Source organism: Microcaecilia unicolor, chromosome 8, assembly GCF_901765095.1.
Source record: "Microcaecilia unicolor chromosome 8, aMicUni1.1, whole genome shotgun sequence".
Taxonomy (NCBI): Eukaryota; Metazoa; Chordata; class Amphibia; order Gymnophiona; family Siphonopidae; genus Microcaecilia; species Microcaecilia unicolor.
The window spans coordinates 22,432,501-22,454,716 of NC_044038.1; the positions used below are offsets into that span (position 1 = coordinate 22,432,501).

A 22,216-nucleotide genomic window follows, 5' to 3' on the forward strand; every position below is an offset into this window, starting at 1 on the left:
TGATCCCAACAAAGGCAGGGCCGCCGCCCCCTGCCAACGCACCAAGTCTCCATACCATGGTCGACGCTGCCATCCGAAGCTACCAGAATCACCCGACCGGAGTGATGTTCGATGCGCTATATTACTCGACCCGACTAACAGCCACAGAGGAAACACATACAGTCACTCCCGAAGCCAAGGCAACAGAAGAGTGTCGATTTCCTCCGCTCAAGGGTCTCTTCAGCGACTGAAAAAAAAAATCTCTGAACTTGCGCATAGCGAGCCGTTGCCCTAAGATCACCGAAAGTCCCCAGACCGACACAACTCACTGGAACACTGACCGAAGAAAAGACCACTCTCTGGGATCTAGAGTGTGCCTGCTGAGATAATCTGTCATCTATGTGACCTACCCCCGGCCACATGCGCTGCCAAGAGAGCCTGAAGATGAGTTCAACTGCGCCGCCAAGGCTCTTTGTTCCCCCCTTGACGGTTGACATATGCTACTGCCATGGCATTGTCACAAAGCACTCGGACTGCCTTGTGGCGAACCACCGACGTCAAGGCCTGGAGCGCCACCCGAATGGCCCGAGTTTCCAGCCGGTTGATGGACCACTCTGCTTCTGCCCGAGACCACCGGCCTTGAGCTACCTGACTGAGACAATGTGCCCCCCAACCTTGCAGACTGGCATCCGTGACCATTACCAGCCCCTGTGGGGACTCCAACGGCATTCCTTTGCCCCAATTGCGCGGACTGAGCCACCCAGCGGAGACTGAGACGAGGGGCCCCGACAGCGGACAACACATTTCCAAGTCCTGCGACAGAGGGGACCAATGACTGAGCAGAGCTGACTGTACCTGACGCATGTGCGCCCTGGCCCACGGAACTACCTCTATGGTCGCCGCCATCAGGCCCAGGACCTGACGATAAGTACGGGCCGTCGGCGCCTTCTCTGCAAGGAACCCGACGAATCGGACCCTGTAACTTGGAACCAAAGGCTGCACAAAGGAAAGTGAAGATAAGCTTCCGTCAAATCCAGGGAAGTGAGAAACTCTCCTTTCCTGACCGCACCAGTGACCGACCGCAACGTCTCCATCCGGAAAGAGGGCACCTTGAGTGCCGCATTGACCCTTTTGAGATCTAAAATGTGACGAAAAGTGTCCTCTTTCTTGTGGACCACAAAATAGATCAAATAGCACCCTGAGCGTTGCTGATCTGAAGGAACAGGAACCACGGCTCCCAACGCGAGCAGCCACCGCAGAGTGTCCCTCACTGCTGCCCTCTTGCTCCAAGACCGACAGAGGGATTCCAGAACACTTCGGGAGAACAGCTTTCGAATTCCAGCGCACATCCGCCTCGAAACACCTTGAGAACCCACTGATCTGACCTGATTTGGGCCCAACTCTGGTAAAACAGACTCAGCCGAGCCCCAACATGCACCAGAGCCTGAGCCCGCACACCTTCATTGGGAATTGTGGCCTGAATACTAACCTCCCGCGGAAAAGCCACGCCCTCCGCGACGACTCTCACGAAAGAACTGTGTGCGCTGGAAAAACCGACCCCTAGAGGTCCTACTACTATTAAACATTTCTATAGCACTACTAGACTTATGCAGCGCTGTACAAATTAACATGAAAAGACAGTCCCTGCTCAACAGAGCTTACAATCTAAATTGGACAAACAGACAGCTAGGGGTAGGTCCCACTCGATCTGCCCGGCCTATACCGCTGAGCCTCCCTAAACCGTCCCCGAGAGGAACTAGTTCTGGCCCCTGCCTTGAACCGAAAATCTGGAAGCCATAGAACCTTGGTATCACTAAGACCTCACACTAACTTGTCCAAAATCTTCTCCAAAGAGCATAGCTCCCTTAAGTGGCAGAGACCCACAACCATAGCCATATTTTTTGTCTGAAGTAGGCAACAAATCATAAAAGCCTCAGACAAAAGGATTGAACCCATGTCCAAGTCGGCTAAACTCCTGACCCCCAGAAGAACCAACATCTACCGAATCATCCAGGAGCTTCTCGGCCCAACGAAAACATGCCCGAGCTACCAGACCCCCACAAACCGGGCCTGCAGGGCTAGAGCCGACAAAACAAAACTACGCTTGAGAAAGATCCCAACTTCCTATCCTGAGGATCACGGAGAGCCGTTCCTCCATCAACCGGATAGCCGTAGCTATAATTACTGCCGTCACTACTGCATCTACCGTGGGAGCCTTAAAGGAATCCCTATCGTCCTGAGGGAGGGGATAAAGCCTCGCCATTGCCTTTGCCACCTTACACGGCAAATCCCATTCCTGACAAATCATCTCCCGGAGATCCTTGTTCATAGGGAAGGATCACGCCTGACGCTGAATGCCCTTCACCAACGGATCCTGGACAGTTTCCCCCAACGCCACCTCAGGACCAACTGAAGGGTGGACGAGCACCTGATCTATGAGTTCTGACAGCTCATCTCTATGGAAAATCCGCCTACTGAAGGATCCTCTCCAGAATCCAACAATCCTGCTCCTGAGAGCCGTCAATTCCATCTGACTTCCCCCAGATCACTAAGCGCAGCTTCTGCAGCTACAGGAGAAAAACATTGCCTGTCTTCTGACCACTCTAACCGTGGTCTCTCAGCCAGATGAAATCGCCCCCTCTTCCAATTGGGGGGTGGGAGGGGGGGGTCCCGATCTCCAGGCCTGATACCGTCGTCCAGACAAAATCTGGAGGAAAACCCACCATTCCTGGACCGTCATTAGGCCCTTTGTGCCAAAAACGGAGGCCGCAGGCCCAAAACCCAGCCGGCTCCATGGGCCGCGTCAGACTCAAGATGGCGGCTGTTCCCGCCGAAACTGTTTCCCGCTGACAGCGGCCCTGCCTACGCTCCCGCTGACCGGAGACTCCCGACACCATCGATCCCTCCGCGGTCAAGTCGGGGGGTGCCGCAGCCACCTTTATAGGTGCACCGCAAAGCTACACTGAGCGCCCGGCGCCTCTACCCCTCGCCACGAGCATGCGCGACATCGGAGGAGCTGGGCCGCCAATAAACCACGAAAGAAGGGAAAAGCTGTTCCGCAAACGCGCCAAACCAAAAACTCACTCACACTGCAAAAGCACTGGAGAAAGCGCTGCTCTCTCGTTCCAGCAAGGAATCAAACCCCCGTTCGGTCCGCTGAAAATAAAGAAATAAATGCCCTTAAAGGCACAGTACTCCAACTCTGGCAGCTGGAAATTGTAAGGCACTCAAGGCTACAATACTGAGAAAGCAGCCGAGGCACAAAGCTGCCAAGCAAAACGAAATAGAATAACTGACCTTAAAGGCACAGTACTCTAATTCTGGCATCTGGAAATTGTAAGGCACTCAAGGCTACAATACTGAGAAAGCAGCCGAGGCACAAAGCTGGCAAGCAAAATGACATAGAATAACTGACCTTAAAGGCATCGTACTCTAACTCTGGCATCTGGAAATTGTAAGGCACTCAAGGCTACAATACTGAGAAAGCAGCCGAGGCACAAAGCTGCCAAGCAACAGGGGGAGGGACCCAAACATAGGTTGTAACACCCCAGGGGGAAAACTGGGCCCCACCAGACCCAGGGCCCCAAAGCACTTTTTTTTTTTTTTTTTTTTTTTTTTACACACACGTACAGGGTACTGCAACAGAATAAAGTTTGGAAGGAAAAAATCCTACGACCCAATGACAAACTACCTCACCAGATTATTGGAGACTGCACAGGCTGTCAACTGCTACCTCTGCTGAGACTGAGAAAATACTGGCTAGTGGAGGTTCTGCACAGGTTATATATACAGGCTTCAAAAGCTTAGTGTTTTCTCAGTCTCCCTCTGCTGGTAGGAGGACATAACCCACGCGTCTTGACCGGTCTGGAGGGTCGCTGAGGAATAGCAAAATTCTTTTCCTGTTTTGCTGTTTCATTTGGTTTACTGCGGAATCATCATTTACATCTTGCTTCCACTTTTACTTTTTTTTTTTGTTTACTTTTAACTGCAAGCATCAGATGTAACTGAGTAAAAGTGGTAAAAATTGGCCAGTAAAAGTATCAAAAGTAAGCACAGTAACTAGTTATATTTACTTAGTTACAATGTAACACTGATAAGGGCCCATTTAGATGCAACAGTGGTTTGTGCTCATTTCTTTCTGTGTGCATGAGGAAATCTTGATTGGAAGGTGAACTCTGAAGCTAGTTGGTAGTGCATTCCTACATGAGCACGCAGCTGTGGAATGCACTGCCAACTAGCTTGAAAACAATTAATGAAATAACTAACTTTCGCAAATCTCTGAAAACCTATCTCTTCGACAAAGCCTACCCTGAGAATCCATAGTTTAATTATAACACTGCACCACCCCACCCTTCCCTGAAAGTCTTCCTTTTGTAACTGTTTTTTTTTTTTTTTTTTTTTACATTTGTACCCCGTGCTTTCCCACTCATGGCAGGCTCAATGCGGCTTACATGGGGCAATGGAGGGTTAAGTGACTTGCCCAGAGTCACAAGGAGCTGCCTATGCCTGAAGTGGAATCGAACTCAGTTCCCAGGACCAAGTCCAACACCCTAACCACTAGGCCACTCCTCCACTGTTACTACTGTTTGAGGTTCTACATGGAATGTTGCTATTCCACTAGCAACATTCCATGTAGAAGTCGGCCCTTGCAGATCACCAATGTGGCCGCGCAGGCTTCTGCTTCTGTGAATCTGACATCCTGCACGTCCGTGCAGGACGTCAGACTCACAGAAACAGAAGCCTGCGCAGCCTTCTACATGGAATGTTGCTAGTGGAATAGAATCTCCAATAGTAGCAACATTCCAAGTAGAATCTCCAATAGTAGCAACATTCCATGTAGAATCTCCAATAGTAGCAACATTCCATGTAGAATCTCCAGTAGTAGCAACAGAATCTCCAATAGTAGCAACATTCCATGTAGAATCTCCAATAGTATCTATTTTATTTTTGTTACATTTGTACCCTGCGCTTTCCCACTCATGGCAGGCTCAATGCAGCTTACATATTGTTTGACTAGTTCTTTTTGTTATCCTGATCTTTTGTAACACCAATTGTATCTTTTACCCTGGAATGGCAATGCCATAACAGGGCTGTGTAAGCCACATTGAGCCTGCAAATAGGTGGGAAAATGTGGGATACAAATGCAATAAATAAATAAAAATAAACACCTCTTCTCTGCCTTGGCAATGCATCACCTACAAGTTCCATTAGAAACATAGAAACATGACGGCAGATAAAGGCCACATGACCCATCCAGTCTGCCCATCCTCTGTAACCCCCAATTCTACCTGTTCCTAAGCGATCCCACATGCTTAACCCATGCCTTTTTAAATTCTGGAACAGTCCTCGACTCCACCACCTCCACCGGGAGGTCATTCCACGCCTCCACCACCCTTTCTGTGAAATAATACTATCTTAGGTTACTCCTAAGCCTATTCCCTCTTAACTTTGTCATTTGCCCCTCATTCCAGAGCTCTCCTTCATTTGGAAAAGGCTCTCTTCCTGTACATAAATGCCCTTGAGATATTTAAACGTTTCTATCATGTCTCCTCTCTTCCTCCTTTCTTCCAGTGTATACATGTTGAGGTTCATAAGCCTGTCCCTATAATTTTTGCATTCAAGACCGCTTACTAATTCCGTAGCCACCCTCTGGACCGACTCCCGTGCCCACTGATCTGTAAGACCATTAAACGTCTCTGGGCAAATCATGGGAGACTGTAAGAAAGATGTATGATAAAAATAACAAATGCGAATTAAAACAGGATGAAACAAGACACAAGAGATACATACGAAGCAGTCACGGATAAAGGGACAGAAAGAGGACCATTATTGTTCAAAAACTGGAGCATGCAAAAATAAAAATCCCTAAATAAAATACAACCTAGAAAGGAACAGCTGGAAATCTCAGTGTAAAGTCAACAGAAATGTTCCCAGGGATGGACTGCAAAAGTGCATCTTTGGACATTCGAGATTTCCCCATAGGGAGCGCTGGAAAAAGCTCTGATGGCTCCGTAGCTCCCTCTGCAGGAAATCTAGTGAATGACACAGTCTTGATGTTCTCTAGAACTGCTGTGACCACACCTTGGGAGTGAGGGTTTTCTCTATCTAGACAGCCCTGCTACTTCTTAGATCAGTATCACCCAGGAAAGAGCTTCCCCTGCTAAAATTTAATGAAATTCTAGCAGGTTTCAGCTGTACAAAATCACCTACCTTCCCTGTGGTTTCCCTACTTTTTTTCCTTTTTGGGGGGAGGGGGAAACAAAGGGAGGTCATATTAGCAGTGGAGGGAGGAGCCAACAGCATCAGGACCAGGAGCATTTGGGGGTAGAGCTGCCCCCCATCCCCCCAATCTACACCTATGGCACCTGCATAGAGCATTTTAAGATGCCTCATGCAGCCAATGTAAAACCTCAGCTATTAATCACGGAGTTCCAGTTAGCAAAGGCAACTGTAAAATTAACTAATAGTTTTCTGGAAGCTTGTTTTTCCCTTACATAAAACAAAAACACAAGCCCCAATGTGCAGGTTTTGCTCTAAAGACGGCCTGTTTCCAAGGCGAAACAGCTCATGCCCCTGCTTCTATGAGTCTTGAAGACAAATTGTTTTGCCGACTTAGACTTCTCTGGTCTTAAGCTTTGTGATTAATAGTAAAGGCCGTGACATTTCCTGCTGCGCATTGCACCTTTGCGAGACCTTTTATGTTTCAACATTGTTTATCGATGACATATCAAAAGATATACCAATGCTTCCTCGTGAACAAGAGAAACCTAGTACAAGCTCAAACCTACTAGATCAATACAACAAAAATAACACAACATCAACATTTTACAATTTCGTCCCCCACCATATCCTACACCCCCCACCCCTCCCATCCTCCAAACATCCAATTGAAATATATTTGGAGCAGCACTTTCAACATATTCAAACTGATTGTACGGTCTCGAAGCTCACTAACCAGGAAAACATAGTCCGTGCGACCACCTCTGTCCAGCACAAGTCTGTGGTCTAGATAAATGTACGGCCCAGCAGGAAGCCTTGGTTCATAATAGCCTCCCGTGCTCCAGCCAGACCCGACTTATGTGCAACAGTACATGAACTGTTTCTCCAGGAAGCGAACCGCATACTCACTGTGATCATACATCAATAATGAGCCCCAAAAAAGAGACCCGTCCGCAAAACCCTCCCTCTCCAAAGAATCCCCTCCCTCCGACCGCCTCCTTCCCCTAACCTCCCTCTTCCCTATCTACCGAACCCCTCCACCCCTAACCAGAGAAAGAGAAAAAAAAATCTTTCAGAAACCATTTAGCACTAAACTTCGTGCTCTCGAAGACAGAGATTGTATGTAAGGGCTCCATATTTCTAAAAACCAAGCTCTCCCTTTGGGGGAGGGTCCCACCGCCCTACATTCATGCAACAAAAGATCATGTAGTCTGTTCCTCCAGTGCCAATAATCCGGCGGAACCACATCCAGCCACCTGTTCGTAATCAATTTCTTCCCCAATATGCAGGCCTTACGTATGAGTTGTTTCTGTCCCCTTCGTTGAAGGGCAAAAAGCTTTTAATGTATTATCCGGATGCCCCGCAAGCATCACACTGATCCACGCACAGCACGTATATCCACAGACAGAGGGGACCTGCAAAAAGGAGATTTACAAAAAGAGTGGCTTTAAATAAAGATCAGAAATAAAATGGTATTAGGAATAATGAGAACGGAGAATGAAGAATAAGACAAAGGAAAATCCCCAGAAAACAGCTACAAAACAGATAAGCTCCAGTTTGAATCAGTGGCGTAGCCAAGGGTGGGCCTGGATGGGCCCAGGCCCACCCAGTAGCAGCACACCTATGATTTGGCTGGCAGGGATCCCTAAGCCTCACAAGCCAAAAACTCCCAACAACTGCCCCTCCTGCATACCTTGTAAATAGCAGATCTTCGCCTGCAGCGAGCAGCGACTGATACATACTATTCACACCAGCCCCACAGCCTTCCCTCTGATGTATTCCCACCTACGCGGAAACAGGAAGTTGCATCAGAGGGAAGGCTGTGGGGCCAACATGAGCAGTGTGTATTAGTTACTGCATGCGAGGGAGGGAGGATGTTTGAGAAACCAAATGACATGCAGGCGAGAGAGGGAGAGACCAAATCACTTGTGGGACAGGGCAAAGTCCTTCTGCCCACCCATCCTGGGCACAGGCCCACCCAAAATTGGGTGTCTGGCTACGCCCCTGGTTTGAATAAGTCTAGCTATTGTTGAGAATTGTGCCATCTTTGTCTTGTTTGAAGGAACATTAGCAGCGATTGCCATAAGATTAACACACAGAAAGCAGCTCGGTGTCTTCTGAACTTCTGGGGTTTGACTACTGTTCTGTTCCCTTCGTTTTAACAGGAAATTGTGGATTGGTTCAATGCAATGAGAGCTGCACGGTTCCACTACCTGCAGGTGGCGTTCCCAGGAGCTAGCGGTATTGATGTGAGTGTCTTTTCGTTTCAAACCCCGTGCGCTTCCTCATAGTGTTATCTGGAAAAGTGCTCTCCCTGGTTCCTGTTCCCTAGGAGCATGATTCAGGAAGGACTTGATCACTCCTTCCTTGATGTGGACACCCCTCAGAAGTAATTCAGAGAATGAATAACTATTCAGCACAAAGTTATTTATACAGGTGCATCCATCACTGCAGAGGAAACTCATCTGCCCACTCCCTATCAGTATAATCACAGAGATCTAGAAACAGTGGCTGTAGCTGCCTGAGAACCTGGGGGGATCTTGCAATCCGAAAGATTTTTTTACCAGACAGCCTTTGAGACAATGAAAGTTATAACTTTCCCATCATTTCAAATGTTATTTATTGTCATTAAATTAATTAGGGGGTCTTTTACTAAAGCTTAGCTCAAGTTAATTGCAGCAGGGCCCATTTTATTCCTATGGGCTCTGCTGCAGATAACTTAAGCTAAGCTTTAATAAAAGACCCCCTTAGTTTGCTTGAAATCTTCACTTCACCTTTTAGTTCTCTGAGGTTGTTACTTTGGTTTCTTAGATGAGTTTAGGAAATCAACCAAGTCTTGTTCATTTCCTTATATCTAAAGCTGTCTGAGAGTAGGGACTGTCCAGGCAGCAGATCCCTGCAGGAAGGTGACATGCTTCAGTCTGGTTATACATATGCAGTGTATGCTAATTTGTGAGTGTTGTGTTCTATCTTGATACTCTTTGTTTTTTAAGAGAGCAATATGGTTTAATTTTGTTGTGTGTTATGTTTTATGTGGTTATTATGTTACTTTAATTATATATGTTGTTTTATAATCTGCTTGGTTCAGGCAGGGCCGCCAAGAGGGAGGGCAGGGGAGGGCAAGATTCCCCCGGGCCCAGCCTCCAAGGGGGGCCCAGGATCCTGGCCATAAGCATTAAATTCTCCCCGCGCCCGGTTCAGTATCTCTCTCGTCTTTCCCTCCTCCCCTCGGCAGTGTTCCTGCAGGCTACCCTGTACCTTCCCACTGGCTTCGGACGTGTTCCCTCTGGTTTGTCCCGCCTCCTCTGACACAACTTCCTGTGTCCGCACAGGCAGGACACACAGCAGAGGAAACACTTCGGAGGCCAGTCAAAGGTAAGCTGCTTCTTTTTTTATGTTGCCGGCAGCCCATAGGAACACTGCTAGAGAGATATTGCACCGGGTGAGGGGGTGGCGCCATGGTGGCAGTGAGCAGGCGGGGGTGGGGTGGCAGCAGCTTACAGGCGGAGGGGACACAGTGTTTGCCTCGGGCCCAGCTTTATGTCTTGGTGGCCCTGGATTCAGGTAGACTATAAATGCGCAAATACAGAATAGAGCAGCTGGTTCCCACTGTGCTCCCTGAAGGGCTTTTCATTTCATGCTGCTTTCATGAATCTGTGCTGTGGATCAAACAAATCCAACATCTAATAACTAAGCAACAAATCTAGACAAAAGCATGAATCGATTACAAAACAGCAATCAAACAGAACAGAGTAATAAGTGAAAACATCACACAGCAAAAATCATGATCCCAGTTTTGTTTTGTGAGAAAACTTCTGAATCTTCCCCCCTCATTACCCTCATTTCCTTCAAATTTAACAGTTGTTTGCAAGATCACCTCCTCCCCCCCCCCAACCCTACTTTAAACCATATGTTAAACAGACACTGAAATGACCCGGCGTCTGGTCTCTTATGACCCCAGTCCATCGTTGAAGAGTTAACCTCCAGTATTCCCAATCTGCCCTCCCCAACCCAAGCAGAGAACCCCAAAACAACCCCTAATATAACAACACCAACTTAAGAAATGTCACACACCAAAGTTTAAAGTAACTTTTCTTTCCAACGAACCATCACGTGATCCAGTGTCCTATGTCAGGGCACCCGTCACAAAGTGTCATTCAGCCTCTCTTCATGAAAGATAATTCTGCTATCTTTATGGGGCAGGAGAAATTTCTGCCATCAACCCCCTATTGAGAATAATCCATTCCAAACCCTTAATGATGCCATCTCTGGTTCACCTGTCATTTCCATGGCCGCTCTGTGTGCTGCTATGCAGAAAGTCCCTGGTTCGATCCCCAAGTTTGGTCTTCTACTCACCAGGTCAGCGGGGGGGGGGGGGTCCTGAAAAAAACCTGGCTGACTGGTGGTCCCCTAGGACAGGTTTGAGAACCGACTGCTCTACCAGACTTTTCCACAAAATCTGTACTGTCAAAGAACAGGAGAAGAGGGCAATGTTAACCTCTACAGTGCTGGAACTAATATTCAAGGCATTCAAGCATTCAAGTATGATAATTCCCTTCCCCAAAGAGCTTACAGTCTGAGTTACTTAGTGGCTTAAGGAAACTGGAGCTAAGCATAAGGAGGTACCACTTGAATCTGAACTCCAGACAGTTCATGTCTCTGTCCCAAATCCTCCATCACTCCTTATACCAGGTGGGGGCCCCTTATTTGTCCCCCAAAATTTCAAATGACACCCATTATTATTTTTTTCAACCCAGGGATTGTCATGTTGCTGGGAAAGTGACCACTCTTCTCCCTCCTGGCTTCACAATACAAGACATCTGCAAAGATACCCCAACTCCTCCAGTGCACCTACTGCCTAGGAACCCACTAGGGATAAGGAAGTACCTGCATAGAATATATAAACTGCTTTGGTTGTACCACAGAGAGATGATATATCAGGTCCATTACCCTTATAGTTTATTAGGATTTGCTTTACCTCTAAGACCGACTAGCAGTATACAGCAGTTTACAATACAATATAACAAATTTTAAAAAAGGAAAAGAACTACAAAAAACAACAGGAAAACAAGGAAGTAGATCACACGGGGAAATAAAAGATGGTGATTGGAGGCGGGACTGGTGGTTGGGAGGCGGGAAGTACTGCTGCGCAGACTTGTACGGTCTGTGCCCTGAATAAGGCAGGTACAAATCAAGGTAAGGTTTACACATATGTTTGTCTTGTTGGGCAGACTGGATGGACCGTGCAGGTCTTTTTCTGCCATCATCTACTATGTTACTATGTAAGGCAGTGTAGTACTGAACATTTCTACTGTTCTTCTAACAATTCCTTTTTCTATTTTTCTTCTTTTCAACCCTTCTAGCTGGTGCCAAAGCTTACTAGAAACTATGCCATGGAAGGGTACATGGAAAAGACTGGACCAAAGGTGGGTGAGCACCTCATTTATTTCTAAAAACGTCTCTTCAGCAGAGAATTGTAATTGTCATGTTAGTCCATTTGGATATTGTTTCGGCCCTTGAGGCTTGTTAACTTGAGGCCTCAATGCCTTGGAGTATAAAACCTTGGCACACCAATCACCCGAAGTCTCTATTATTTTATGAAGTCTCTTTTATTTAATAAATCACAGATAATTTACTCACAGATAGATGTTCAGAGGTGCTGCTCCAGGACACAGAGACTCCTCAATTTGAAAGCTGTTGGGGGTGGAGATCTGAAGAGAAGTAGATATATTGAAGGGGGGAAGGATAGGTGAACAGGTAGGAATGGTCCAAAGCTGGGTGACTGGAATGTGCAATATCTCATTAGAGAGGAGATATTTTCAAGGTAAAAAAACCAGGTTCGTTACAGGGAGTTTCAGCAGGACAGAGCTGTCTGGAATAAGATGGTACAAGCTCCATGTCTCTGGCTAGGTGGGGGAAAGCCTCATGGCATGAAGGGACAAAGAGGTGTTGAGGCTTCACGTGGGTTCAGGGAGGAGCAGATAGAGACCAACGGGGACAGAGCCTGCCATAGGGTGGCAAGGGGTGGTCCTAGAGGACGGCTCTCGATTGGAGGGAAAGGTCATACCTGTCTGACCTCCCAGGACAGAGATAGTGAGAATGACCAGGAAACGATAGCAGGAAAACAAAAGAGCCAAGCTTGGCAGAGAGAGAGAGAGAAGAGGTCTGGGCAGCCTCACAACCAATAGTAACAGTTCTTACACAGCCAAGCAAGTGTGGTTGCACTGCCTGTGAACTACATTACTCACAGTACATTGCTCATGTATCTCTGCAGTGAGAAACTGCAGCAATGATAGTCCTTAGAACTGAGAATAACAGTAAAAGCATCACACACATTTTAGGATCACGTTATAAACTAGTGCAAGGCTGTCGGAGGACAGAACAGATATATCAAAATAAGAGTCAACAACCAGGCCATAGGTGAGACCTTTTTATTGCACTAACTTAGGGGCCCTGTAATTAAAGGGTGTTTAAGCCATTGACATGCGGATAATGTGTGCAAACAGGCTACCATATGAATGTGTTAAGGGGTTTTGTGGTAGTGGACCTGTTTCCACGTTTTACTGCATTTTTCAGATTTTGTTTCCCATCAGGGGGCGTGGCATATGTTGAGAGTGGGCGTGGAAGCATTAACCAGCTAGCGTGTTACATTTAGCGCATGCCAAGTAGCTAACGGAGTTAAATAGGGGGCAGTAAGTGGTCCTGTGTTAACTCTCAGCAGGTACACGTGCCAATGGGAATGTTAACGCACAAACCACAATAAAAATAGTGGGAACACCCTCGAAAGGTGCCGCATTAAAACTCAACATTTATACGTATTAAGGAGAATATAATCCCCACACCCGTATGCTAAGCTCAGACTTATTTGTATTAAGGAGAATATGGTCCCCAAACCTGTATGTTAAGCTCAGATTTATGTGTATTAAGGAGAATATGGTCCCTACACTTGTATGTTAAGCTCAGACTTATGTGTATTAAGGAGAAAATAATGTCCGCACACCCGTATGTTAAGCCCAGAATTATGCGTATTAAGGAGAATATGGTCCCCACAACCGTATATTAAGCTCAGATTTATGTGTATTATCTGTTGGAGTTCCCCAGGGATCTGTCCTTGGACCCCTTCTCTTCTCAATCTACACCTCCTCCCTAGGCTCACTGATCTCATCTCATGGTTTTCAGTATCATCTTTATGCTGATGACACCCAGCTATATCTCTCCACACCAGACATCACCACGGAGACCCAGGCCAAGGTATCGGCCTGCTTATCTGACATTGCTGCCTGGATGTCCAACCGCCACCTGAAGCTGAACATGTCCAAAACCGAGCTCCTCGTCTTTCCACCTAAACCCACTTCTCCTCTTCCTCCACTCTCTATCTCAGTTGATAACACCCTCATCCACCCCGTCCCATCTGCCCGCAACCTCGGAGTCATCTTCGATTCCTCCCTCTCCTTCTCTGCGCATATCCAACAGACTGCCAAGACCTGTCGCTTCTTCCTTTTCAACATCAGCAAAATTCGCCCTTTCCTATCTGAGCACACCACACAAACTCTCGTCCACGCTCTCATTACCTCTCGCCTTGACTACTGCAACTTACTCCTCACCGGCCTCCCACTTAGCCATCTATCCCCCCTTCAATCTTATATTCCGCCAGAACCAATATACTCACATCACTCCTCTCCTCAGGTCACTTCACTGGCTTCCGATCAGATACCGCATACAATTCAAGATTCTCCTCCTTACCTACAAATGCACCCGGTCTGCGGCTCCTCACTACCTCTCTACCCTCATCTCCCCCTATGTTCCCGCCCGTAACCTTCGCTCACAAGACAAATCCCTCCTATCAGTTCCCTTCTCCATCACTGCCAACTCCAGGCTCCGCTCATTCTGCCTTGCCTCACCCTATGCTTGGAACAATCTTCCTCAACCCCTATGCCAAGCCCCCTCCCTACCCATCTTCAAATCTCTGCTTAAAACTCACCTCTTCAAGGCTGCTTTCGGCACCTAACCTTTCGTGAAATATAGTATGCCCTATCAGACGGACTCTACACTTGTCTTTAGATTGTCTAGATTGTCTTTAGATTGTCTAGATTGTCTTTAAATTGTACACCTGTCTTTTAGATTGTAAACTCCTTGAGCAGGGACTGTCCTTCCATGTTAAATTGTACAGCGCTGCGTAACCCTAGTAGCGCTTTAGAAATGTTAAGTAGTAGTAGTAGTAGTAATATGGTCCGCACACCCATATGTTAACCTCAGACTTATGTGTTTTAAGGAGAATATGGTCTCCACACCCGTATGTTAAACTCAGATTTATGTGTATTAAGGAGCATATGGTCCCCACACTCATATATTAATCCCAGAATTATGTCTATTAAGGGGAATATGGTTCCCACACCCGTATGTTAAGCTCAGACTTATGTATTAAGGAGCATATGGTCCCCGCACTTGTATATTAAGTTCAGATTTCTGTGTATTAAGGAGAATATAATCCCCACACCCGTATGTTAAACTCAGATTTATGTATATTAAGGAGAATATAGTCCCCACACCCATATGTTAAGCTCAGACTTATGTGTATTAAGGAGAATATGGTCCTCACACGCTAAACCCAGATTTAACACGGTACTTTTTTAGAGCTTTTTATTTTTTTTAATTTGCAGGTCATGTGCTAATGTTTCCATTAGTGTGCCGTACCTGCAAAACATTAGCACGGGAACACTCACTGGTTTCTATTTAGGATGCGCTAAGTGTTTCTGCATTAACTGAGTGTTATTCTGATAGGACGCTACCCAGATAATACAGAAATGCCTACTCTCTACCCATGACACCCCCCCCCCCCCTCCTCTGGAAAATATATATTTTTTAAATTAATAACACTCGGGTTACCGGGCAGAAGCAGGCAGAATACCGCAAAACACTTTAATGCATTTCTGCGGTAGCCTGTTTGCTCACGGGAAACGTGCGTTAAGGGCTTAATGGCCTTTAATAAAAGGGCCCCTTTAACTATGAAAATATTGATTATTGCATGCTCTGTATCTCGGTATTTCTAGTTAGGCCAGACCTTCAATCGTAATTTTAAAAAACTTTTTATTAATCTTACTGTTTGTCTTTTTTTTTTTTTACTTTAGCACACAGAAGGTTTTAAGAAAAGATGGTTCACAATAGATGACAGGAGGCTGATGTATTTCAAAGATCCTCTGGTAAGACATTTAGTTAATGGTGACAGCTCAGTGAAGTATTTTGGTGCCAGGGGTTGTCGTCAATGCAATGCTCTTATGATTTGCTGTAGTTTTATTAATTTCTTTGCACTGGTACAGACAGCAAGCTGATCACCTGTGACCTGCCTATCGTGCATATTGGTGCAGCCGAGTCCTGCATTGTGCCGACAGTGCACAATTACTTAAAGGGACCATCAGAAAACCGTAATGGCCGTAACAGTAGCCGTTTTCATGCTGTCTGAATAAAGCTTACTTTTCATTTATCAGTCAGCGATTTAAATGGCTTGGAGAGGCTCCTGGCCATTTATTTATTCAGTAGGATTTATTTACCGCCTTTTTGAAGCAGGGGCGTAGCCAGACTTCGGCGGGATGGGGGTCCAGAACCTGAGGTAAGGGGGCACATTTTAGCCCCCCCCCCTCAGCGGTGCCAGCCCCCCCCCCCCAGCCATTATCGACCGCAGCTACCCCCGCCATTGCTGACCCCCCCCCCCGCCACCGCCGCCGCCAACTTTGACGACCCCTGCCGACGACCCTCCCGACCCCCCTCCCGCCGCCAACCCTCCCCTGCCGTCGCCTACCTTTGCTGGTGGGGGACCCCAATCCCCGCCAGCTGAGGTCCTCTTCTTCCCGCGAAGGCTTCGTTCCGTTTCTGACGTCCTGCACGTTGTATGTGCAGGACGTCAGACTCACAGAAACAGACGTCAGAAACAGAATGAAGCCTTCGCGGGAAGAAGAGGACCTCCTCGGCTGGCGGGGATTGGGGTCCCCCGCCAGCAAAAGTAGCCCACGGTGACGGCGGGGGAGGGTTGGCGGCGGGAGGGGAGGTCGAGAGAGGTCATTGGCAGGGGGGTCCAGGGCCAAATCTACGGGGGCCCCCGGCCCCATGTAGCTACGCCACTGTTTTGAAGACATTCATTCAAGGCTGTGTACAGCTGGTCTGATGGTAGTCTCATTTGGATGTGCCTCGCACATGCATAGAGCCTACCATAGGCCCTACGCGTAGGACCCCTTAACCGGTTAGTGCCACTGAGTTTTTGCAGTTAGTACCCGTGCCGAAACCAGCTAACTTGTGGGTATTCTGGGGGCGGAGTCGGCACTTATAATGTTAAGGGCCAGTATTTATTTATTTAACACATTTATACCCCAACATTTTCCCACTTAGTTGCAGGCTCGATGTGGCTTACACAATACCGTAGAGGCAGGCTCCGGTTCGGTAAAATACAAATACACAATATAGTATTAGCCATATAAGAAACATAAATAAAAGCAAGAAAGAAATCAAGAGGGGGTGGTGATAAAAGTCCAATATGGTCCATAGTTTTGCTGTGTCGCAGGAAGAAGAAAGTTAATTTGGGTCCTGGGGGAGGGTAGGCCTTCTTAAACAAGTTGGTTCACCCCTTAAGCCCATATGATAACTGCATGAATTGGGCTGCGTAAAAAGCAGTTCTCTCTTATGCAGTTCACCTTGGGACCCTTTTACCAAGCTGCGGTAAAAGGGGTCCTGCAGTAGCATCAGTGCACCGAGCGGGTAAAAGGCAAAAAAAAAAAAGGAAATGGTTGTATTGTACGGTAAGTGAACACTTGCCACGCGGCCATTTCCGAGGGGGAGCCCATACCGACACCTGTTTGGGAGGTGGAGAGGGCTCCTGTGCTAACCACCAGGTAAGCCCCTTGCGTACAATATTTTTTACAACGCACCAGAAATGGCACGCGGTGGGGGCGACAGACGTGCCAAGTTGGCATGCAACAGTGCCACGGTAGCTCTACTGCGGCATTGTAAAAGGGCCCCATTATGCAGTTAAGGGCCAAATATTGCACTTGGTAATTCGTGCTCTCCGTTCTACGCTTACATCAATTGTTTTTTAATGGTTTCCTCCATTAGAAGAGTTAAACCTGGAAGACACTGCAAACCACTATTAGTAGGATTGTAAAAAAAAACAAAAAGCAAGCAGGGTCTGTTACTTCGCACCAATAAATTAGCAGCCATCAAAAATAACACATGTATCGCTCATGTCTTGGAAAGGTGGAAGGAGGTGGGAGCTGGCGTAGAGAGGGGGATGGGTTGCCTGTCTGGTTTGATTAGCACACTGTTGGTATGAGAAGTCACAGCAGAAGGAGTAGTGAAGCTAGCAGGGCTCTTCCATAAAACACCAGAGGACGAGGGTTGTAATGTACAAATTCTTTATTCTTCAAAACCCGACACAGTACTGTGTTTTGGCATAAAGCCTGCATCAGGGGTCTAAAAATAGGACATGTATATAAAAATTAAAAAAAAAACACCAAATACGCATATAAAACACAAAAGGATTAAATCATATAAAATACATAAGTACATGTAAAGAATCAAATATGGTGATAAAATAATATAATTAATTTTAATTTTATTAATTTTATTCGTTATCCATGTTCTTTATGTAATACCAATTGTATCTTTTACTCTGGAATGGCAAATGCCATGATGGAACATTGTAAGCCACATTGAGCCTGCAAATAGGTGGGAAAATGTGGGATACAAATGCAACAAATAAATAAATAATGAAATCAAATAAATCAGATGGGCAAAATTAAGCACGTCATACATTCCATATGAGAATACGTAAAAGATGATGGATGAAGATGACGTAAACAACTTATTCTCAAATGGATACAGTTAATACAATGTAATAAAAATCTAAGAAAAATAAATGTTAATCAAGTATTAAGAGTACCAATAACAACAAAGAAAAAAAAAAAATTAAAATATAGATATGTATGTGTGGAACAGAACATTCTTAGAAACAAAAGGGGTTCGAAGTTTCCACAAAAGTTCAACAAAAAAGAAAAAAGTGGAAAAACACAACTTCAAGAGATCAATCCGAGACAAGGGGTGAGATGCTCCAGGAAAGCTTTATTAGGGACCCTACACGGTCCGTGTTTCGGCTTTTAAAAAAGCCTTCATCAGGGGTAATAGTACTTGTATTGATTTAGTTAATATTTAAAATTCTAAGTCAGAGGATTTGATTTATATTAAGAATGATTTATATTAAGAATTTTTTATATTACGTGTTTTTATATTAGGTTTTTTATATTTGTTGTTATATATTTGATTTGATTTTAATTTAATTATATATGTGTTATGTTATTTTATAGACCCCTGATGAAGGCTTTTTTAAAAGCCGAAACACGGACCGTGTAGGGTCCCTAATAAAGCTTTCCTGGAGCATCTCACCCCTTGTCTCGGATTGATCTCTTGAAGTTGTGTTTTTCCACTTTTTTCTTTTACAGAACATTCTTAAACATTAAATATAAAAAAAAGGAAGGGCAATGATTAAAACAAGTATAATGGAAGTACAATTGAGAAGAATAAAAGTAACATAGTAACATAGTAGATGACGGCAGAAAAAGACCTGCACGGTCCATCCAGTCTGCCCAACAAGATAACTCATATTTGCTGCTTTTTGTGTATACCCTACTTTGATTTGTACCTGTGCTCTTCAGGGCACAGACCGTATAAGTCTGCCTAGCACTATCCCCGCCTCCCAACCACCAGCCCCTCCTCCCAACCACCAGCTCTGGCACAGACCATATAAGTCTGCCCAGCACTATCCCTGCCTCCCAATCACCAGCCACGCCTCCCAACCACCGACTCTGGCACAGACCGTGTAAGTCTGCCCAGCACTATCCCCGCCTCCCAATCACCAGCCACGCCTCCCAACCACCGACTCTGGCACAGACCGTATAAGTCTGCCCAGCACTATCCCCGCCTCCCAACCACCAGCCCCTCCTCCCAACCACCAGCTCTGGCACAGACCATATAAGTCTGCCCAGCACTATCCTCACCTCCCAACCACCAGCCCTGCCTCCCAACCACCGGCTCTGGCACAGACCGTACAAGTCTGCCCAGCACTATCCCCGCCTCCCAATCACCAGCCACGCCTCCCAACCACCGACTCTGGCACAGACCGTATAAGTCTGCCCAGCACTATCCCCGCCTCCCAATCACCAGCCACGCCTCCCTACCACCGACTCTGGCACAGACCAAATAAGTCTGCCCAGCACTATCCCCGCCTCCCAACCACCAGCCCCGCCAATTAAGTGCCAAGTACCTCATTAAGTTATGCACATGCAATTGCTGGTATTCTATAAGGAGGAATGCAATTGCACACCTAACTCTAAGTCAAAGTGGAAATGCAATATCGAGGACAGACCTGTATATAGAGTCGCTGATGAAAACTGAAAGTCAAGATAACAGTCTACTTAGCTCTTCTGCTGGTTTCCTTCTACGTAGTGACACACAGTCCTCTGCTTTTGCGGTGCCCTGTATGAGAAGTCAACCACACAGTGCTGTGTTTCCCCCCACAGGATGCCTTTGCCAGGGGTGAAGTGTTTATTGGAAGCAAAGAGCATGGTTATAAGGTGGTGGGAGGACTGCCCTCGACAACCCAGGGGACTCACTGGCAGTACGGAATCACTATCGTGACTCCAGAGAGGAAGTTCCTGTTTGCCTGTGAATCAGAAGAAGAACAGCTGAGCTGGATTGGGGCTTTCCAAAAAGTTATCAGCCGGCCCATGCTGCCTCAGGAATACGCAGGTGGGAAATGCCCCTGACTACCAAGTTCTTAGCTAGAATGTGCAGTGAACGTATGAAAGCCATTGGTAAATACCTTACTAAAGAGTAATGCTTGTAATTACATTTGTTATATATATTTTTCTGCCCAGTAGGAGTTATCAGTCATTGTGGTTATCAATAGAAATCAAACAAAATAAAACATGGAAAAGAAAATAAGATGATACCTTTTTTATTGGACATAACTTAATACATTTCTTGATTAGCTTTCGAAGGTTGCCCTTCTTCCTCAGATCGGAAATAAGCAGATAGTATATATGAGAGAAACATCAAAGCATTACTTTGACAGTCTGACAGAGTGGGAGGGTGGGGGTATGCATGGGGACATTAAAGCATTTCATTGATATTCTAACAGAATGGGTGTTGGTAGGTGAGAGGAGGGTAATAAACAGAGAAATAAACAGGACTTAATAAGGATCTGGGTTTTCTAACCCATTATAAACCATAAAGCTGTGTTTCTCTGTTTGTTGTGTGTCAAAATATTCAATCATTCTTATTTCAAAGGTTTTACGTTCCTGTGTTGTTTTAAAGTTACCTTTCAGGATTCTTACTGTGAAATCACTGGTGCAGTGTTCTGGTCTTGTAAAGTGTTGGCCCACAGGGGTGGGGGCTTGACTGGCACCGGCTATTTTCATGTGATGTCTGTGCAGATTGAATCTTGTCTTAAGCATCTGGCCTGTTTCTCCAATATAGTATCAGTCATTGAGAACATTTTTGTTCTTTAGAGAACAAAAACAAAGTCAAACCAAGTCTTCAACATTGTTTCTCCTTTTCATTTCAGTTGAAGCCCACTTCAAACATAAACCCTAAGGGCTTGGAACCAAGGAACCACTTTGATTTGCATAGCAACAAGATTTTCTTTGAACTATAAAAAACAAACTGAAGGAAACACCAACAACAGAATCACTCATGGACAAGAAAGGGAGAGGGAAAATGGTGGCCAAGCTGCTGAGCCCTTGTGGCAATGCCATGGCTCTCTCTCTCTTCCAGTGGAACTGAAGAACTTGTAGCCAACACTTTCACGGATGGTTCTACAATTCCTCACTACAATATTTCAGCGACTACCATAGAGACTGAGCATGTTGTGGGCATGGTAGTCTGTGCTTCTAGCGATGTGTATCAGGACCCTCATTGTGCCATCTGTTGGCAATCCAGCTCATGCCGGTGTTTCTTCCATTCATCTTTTGAAATGAAGATGTGGTATATTGAGCCAGTCTTACTTCTCCACCAGCTTTGGATGAATCTTCATGGAATCTTCTCAGTGCAGCAGTTGGTGGTACATACAGAACACTAGGCCCGGCGGATAAGAGTTTTCAAACAATAATCTCATGTCAGTCGTAGGACATTGGTCCTTCAGAGCTTAAGTGACTGTAGAGCAGCTATACAACGTCTTGCTTTCAGAGCAGGCAGAGTTCATTGCATGGTGATCATTACTGGGAAAACGAATTATAAAATGGTTGTAACGAGTCAGGCATTGGGACCTCTCATCCCACATAAAAGGTAGGGACATGCCCTGGAGATGACCAGAGGTGGTTGTATTGCATTCCAGTGTACCTGAAGGCAACTCACTTTGAGCTACCACTAAAACAGGTGTGTGCCAAATCCTCAGCCAAGCGAGACATTTATAAAAGTGGTAGATTATAACTGTACCTTTTGGGTACATTTGTATATGCTAAATTACTTAACATTTTATACAGACACATGTTCTTTCCTATCTCTGAACACAAGTTTAGAAAATGGGTTTTGCTGAACAGGGCAGAAGATACGATTTAGGTTTTTGTACGCCCCATCCTGGTACATTTACGGCCTGATATACTAAACTCAGGCTTCTTAGCCACTTTTCACAAACCTGCACTGAAATTACAGCTGTATCGGTGAACTTGTCCAGAGGCTTTCAGAAAAGATCCCAGAAACCATGGTGGTATGTAAACCACTTGGTACTGTATTGTTAAGTGGTATGTTACATCTAATAAACATATACCCAAGTGAGAACCATGATAAAGCCATGATCCCTCACTGATTAAGAGACCCATTCATACCAAATACCAAAATCAGTGTTCTGGAGGTACTGACATGCCTTTACTGTGTTCACAATTCATAGGAAATCCTTGCCAAGCCTGAGATGTCATTCTCTGTACACACAGGGATCTCAGAGAGGGATTGTTCTTTTCTTGTATCAAGCAGGGGCGTATCT

General features: G+C 45.9%; 1 protein-coding gene across 1 annotated transcript in view; it reads left to right on the forward strand.

Annotated features, from left to right (window-relative positions):
- The window catches only part of ADAP1 (ArfGAP with dual PH domains 1), a 156,355-nt gene extending 134,139 nt beyond the window's left edge, over window positions 1-22,216 (forward strand). The window contains 5 exon segments of the mRNA XM_030211862.1: window positions 8,364-8,447; window positions 11,562-11,624; window positions 15,327-15,398; window positions 19,758-19,986; window positions 20,804-22,216. Of these exon segments, the coding sequence (XP_030067722.1) occupies window positions 8,364-8,447; window positions 11,562-11,624; window positions 15,327-15,398; window positions 19,758-19,986; window positions 20,804-20,832 (477 nt within the window). The 3' untranslated portion in view covers window positions 20,833-22,216.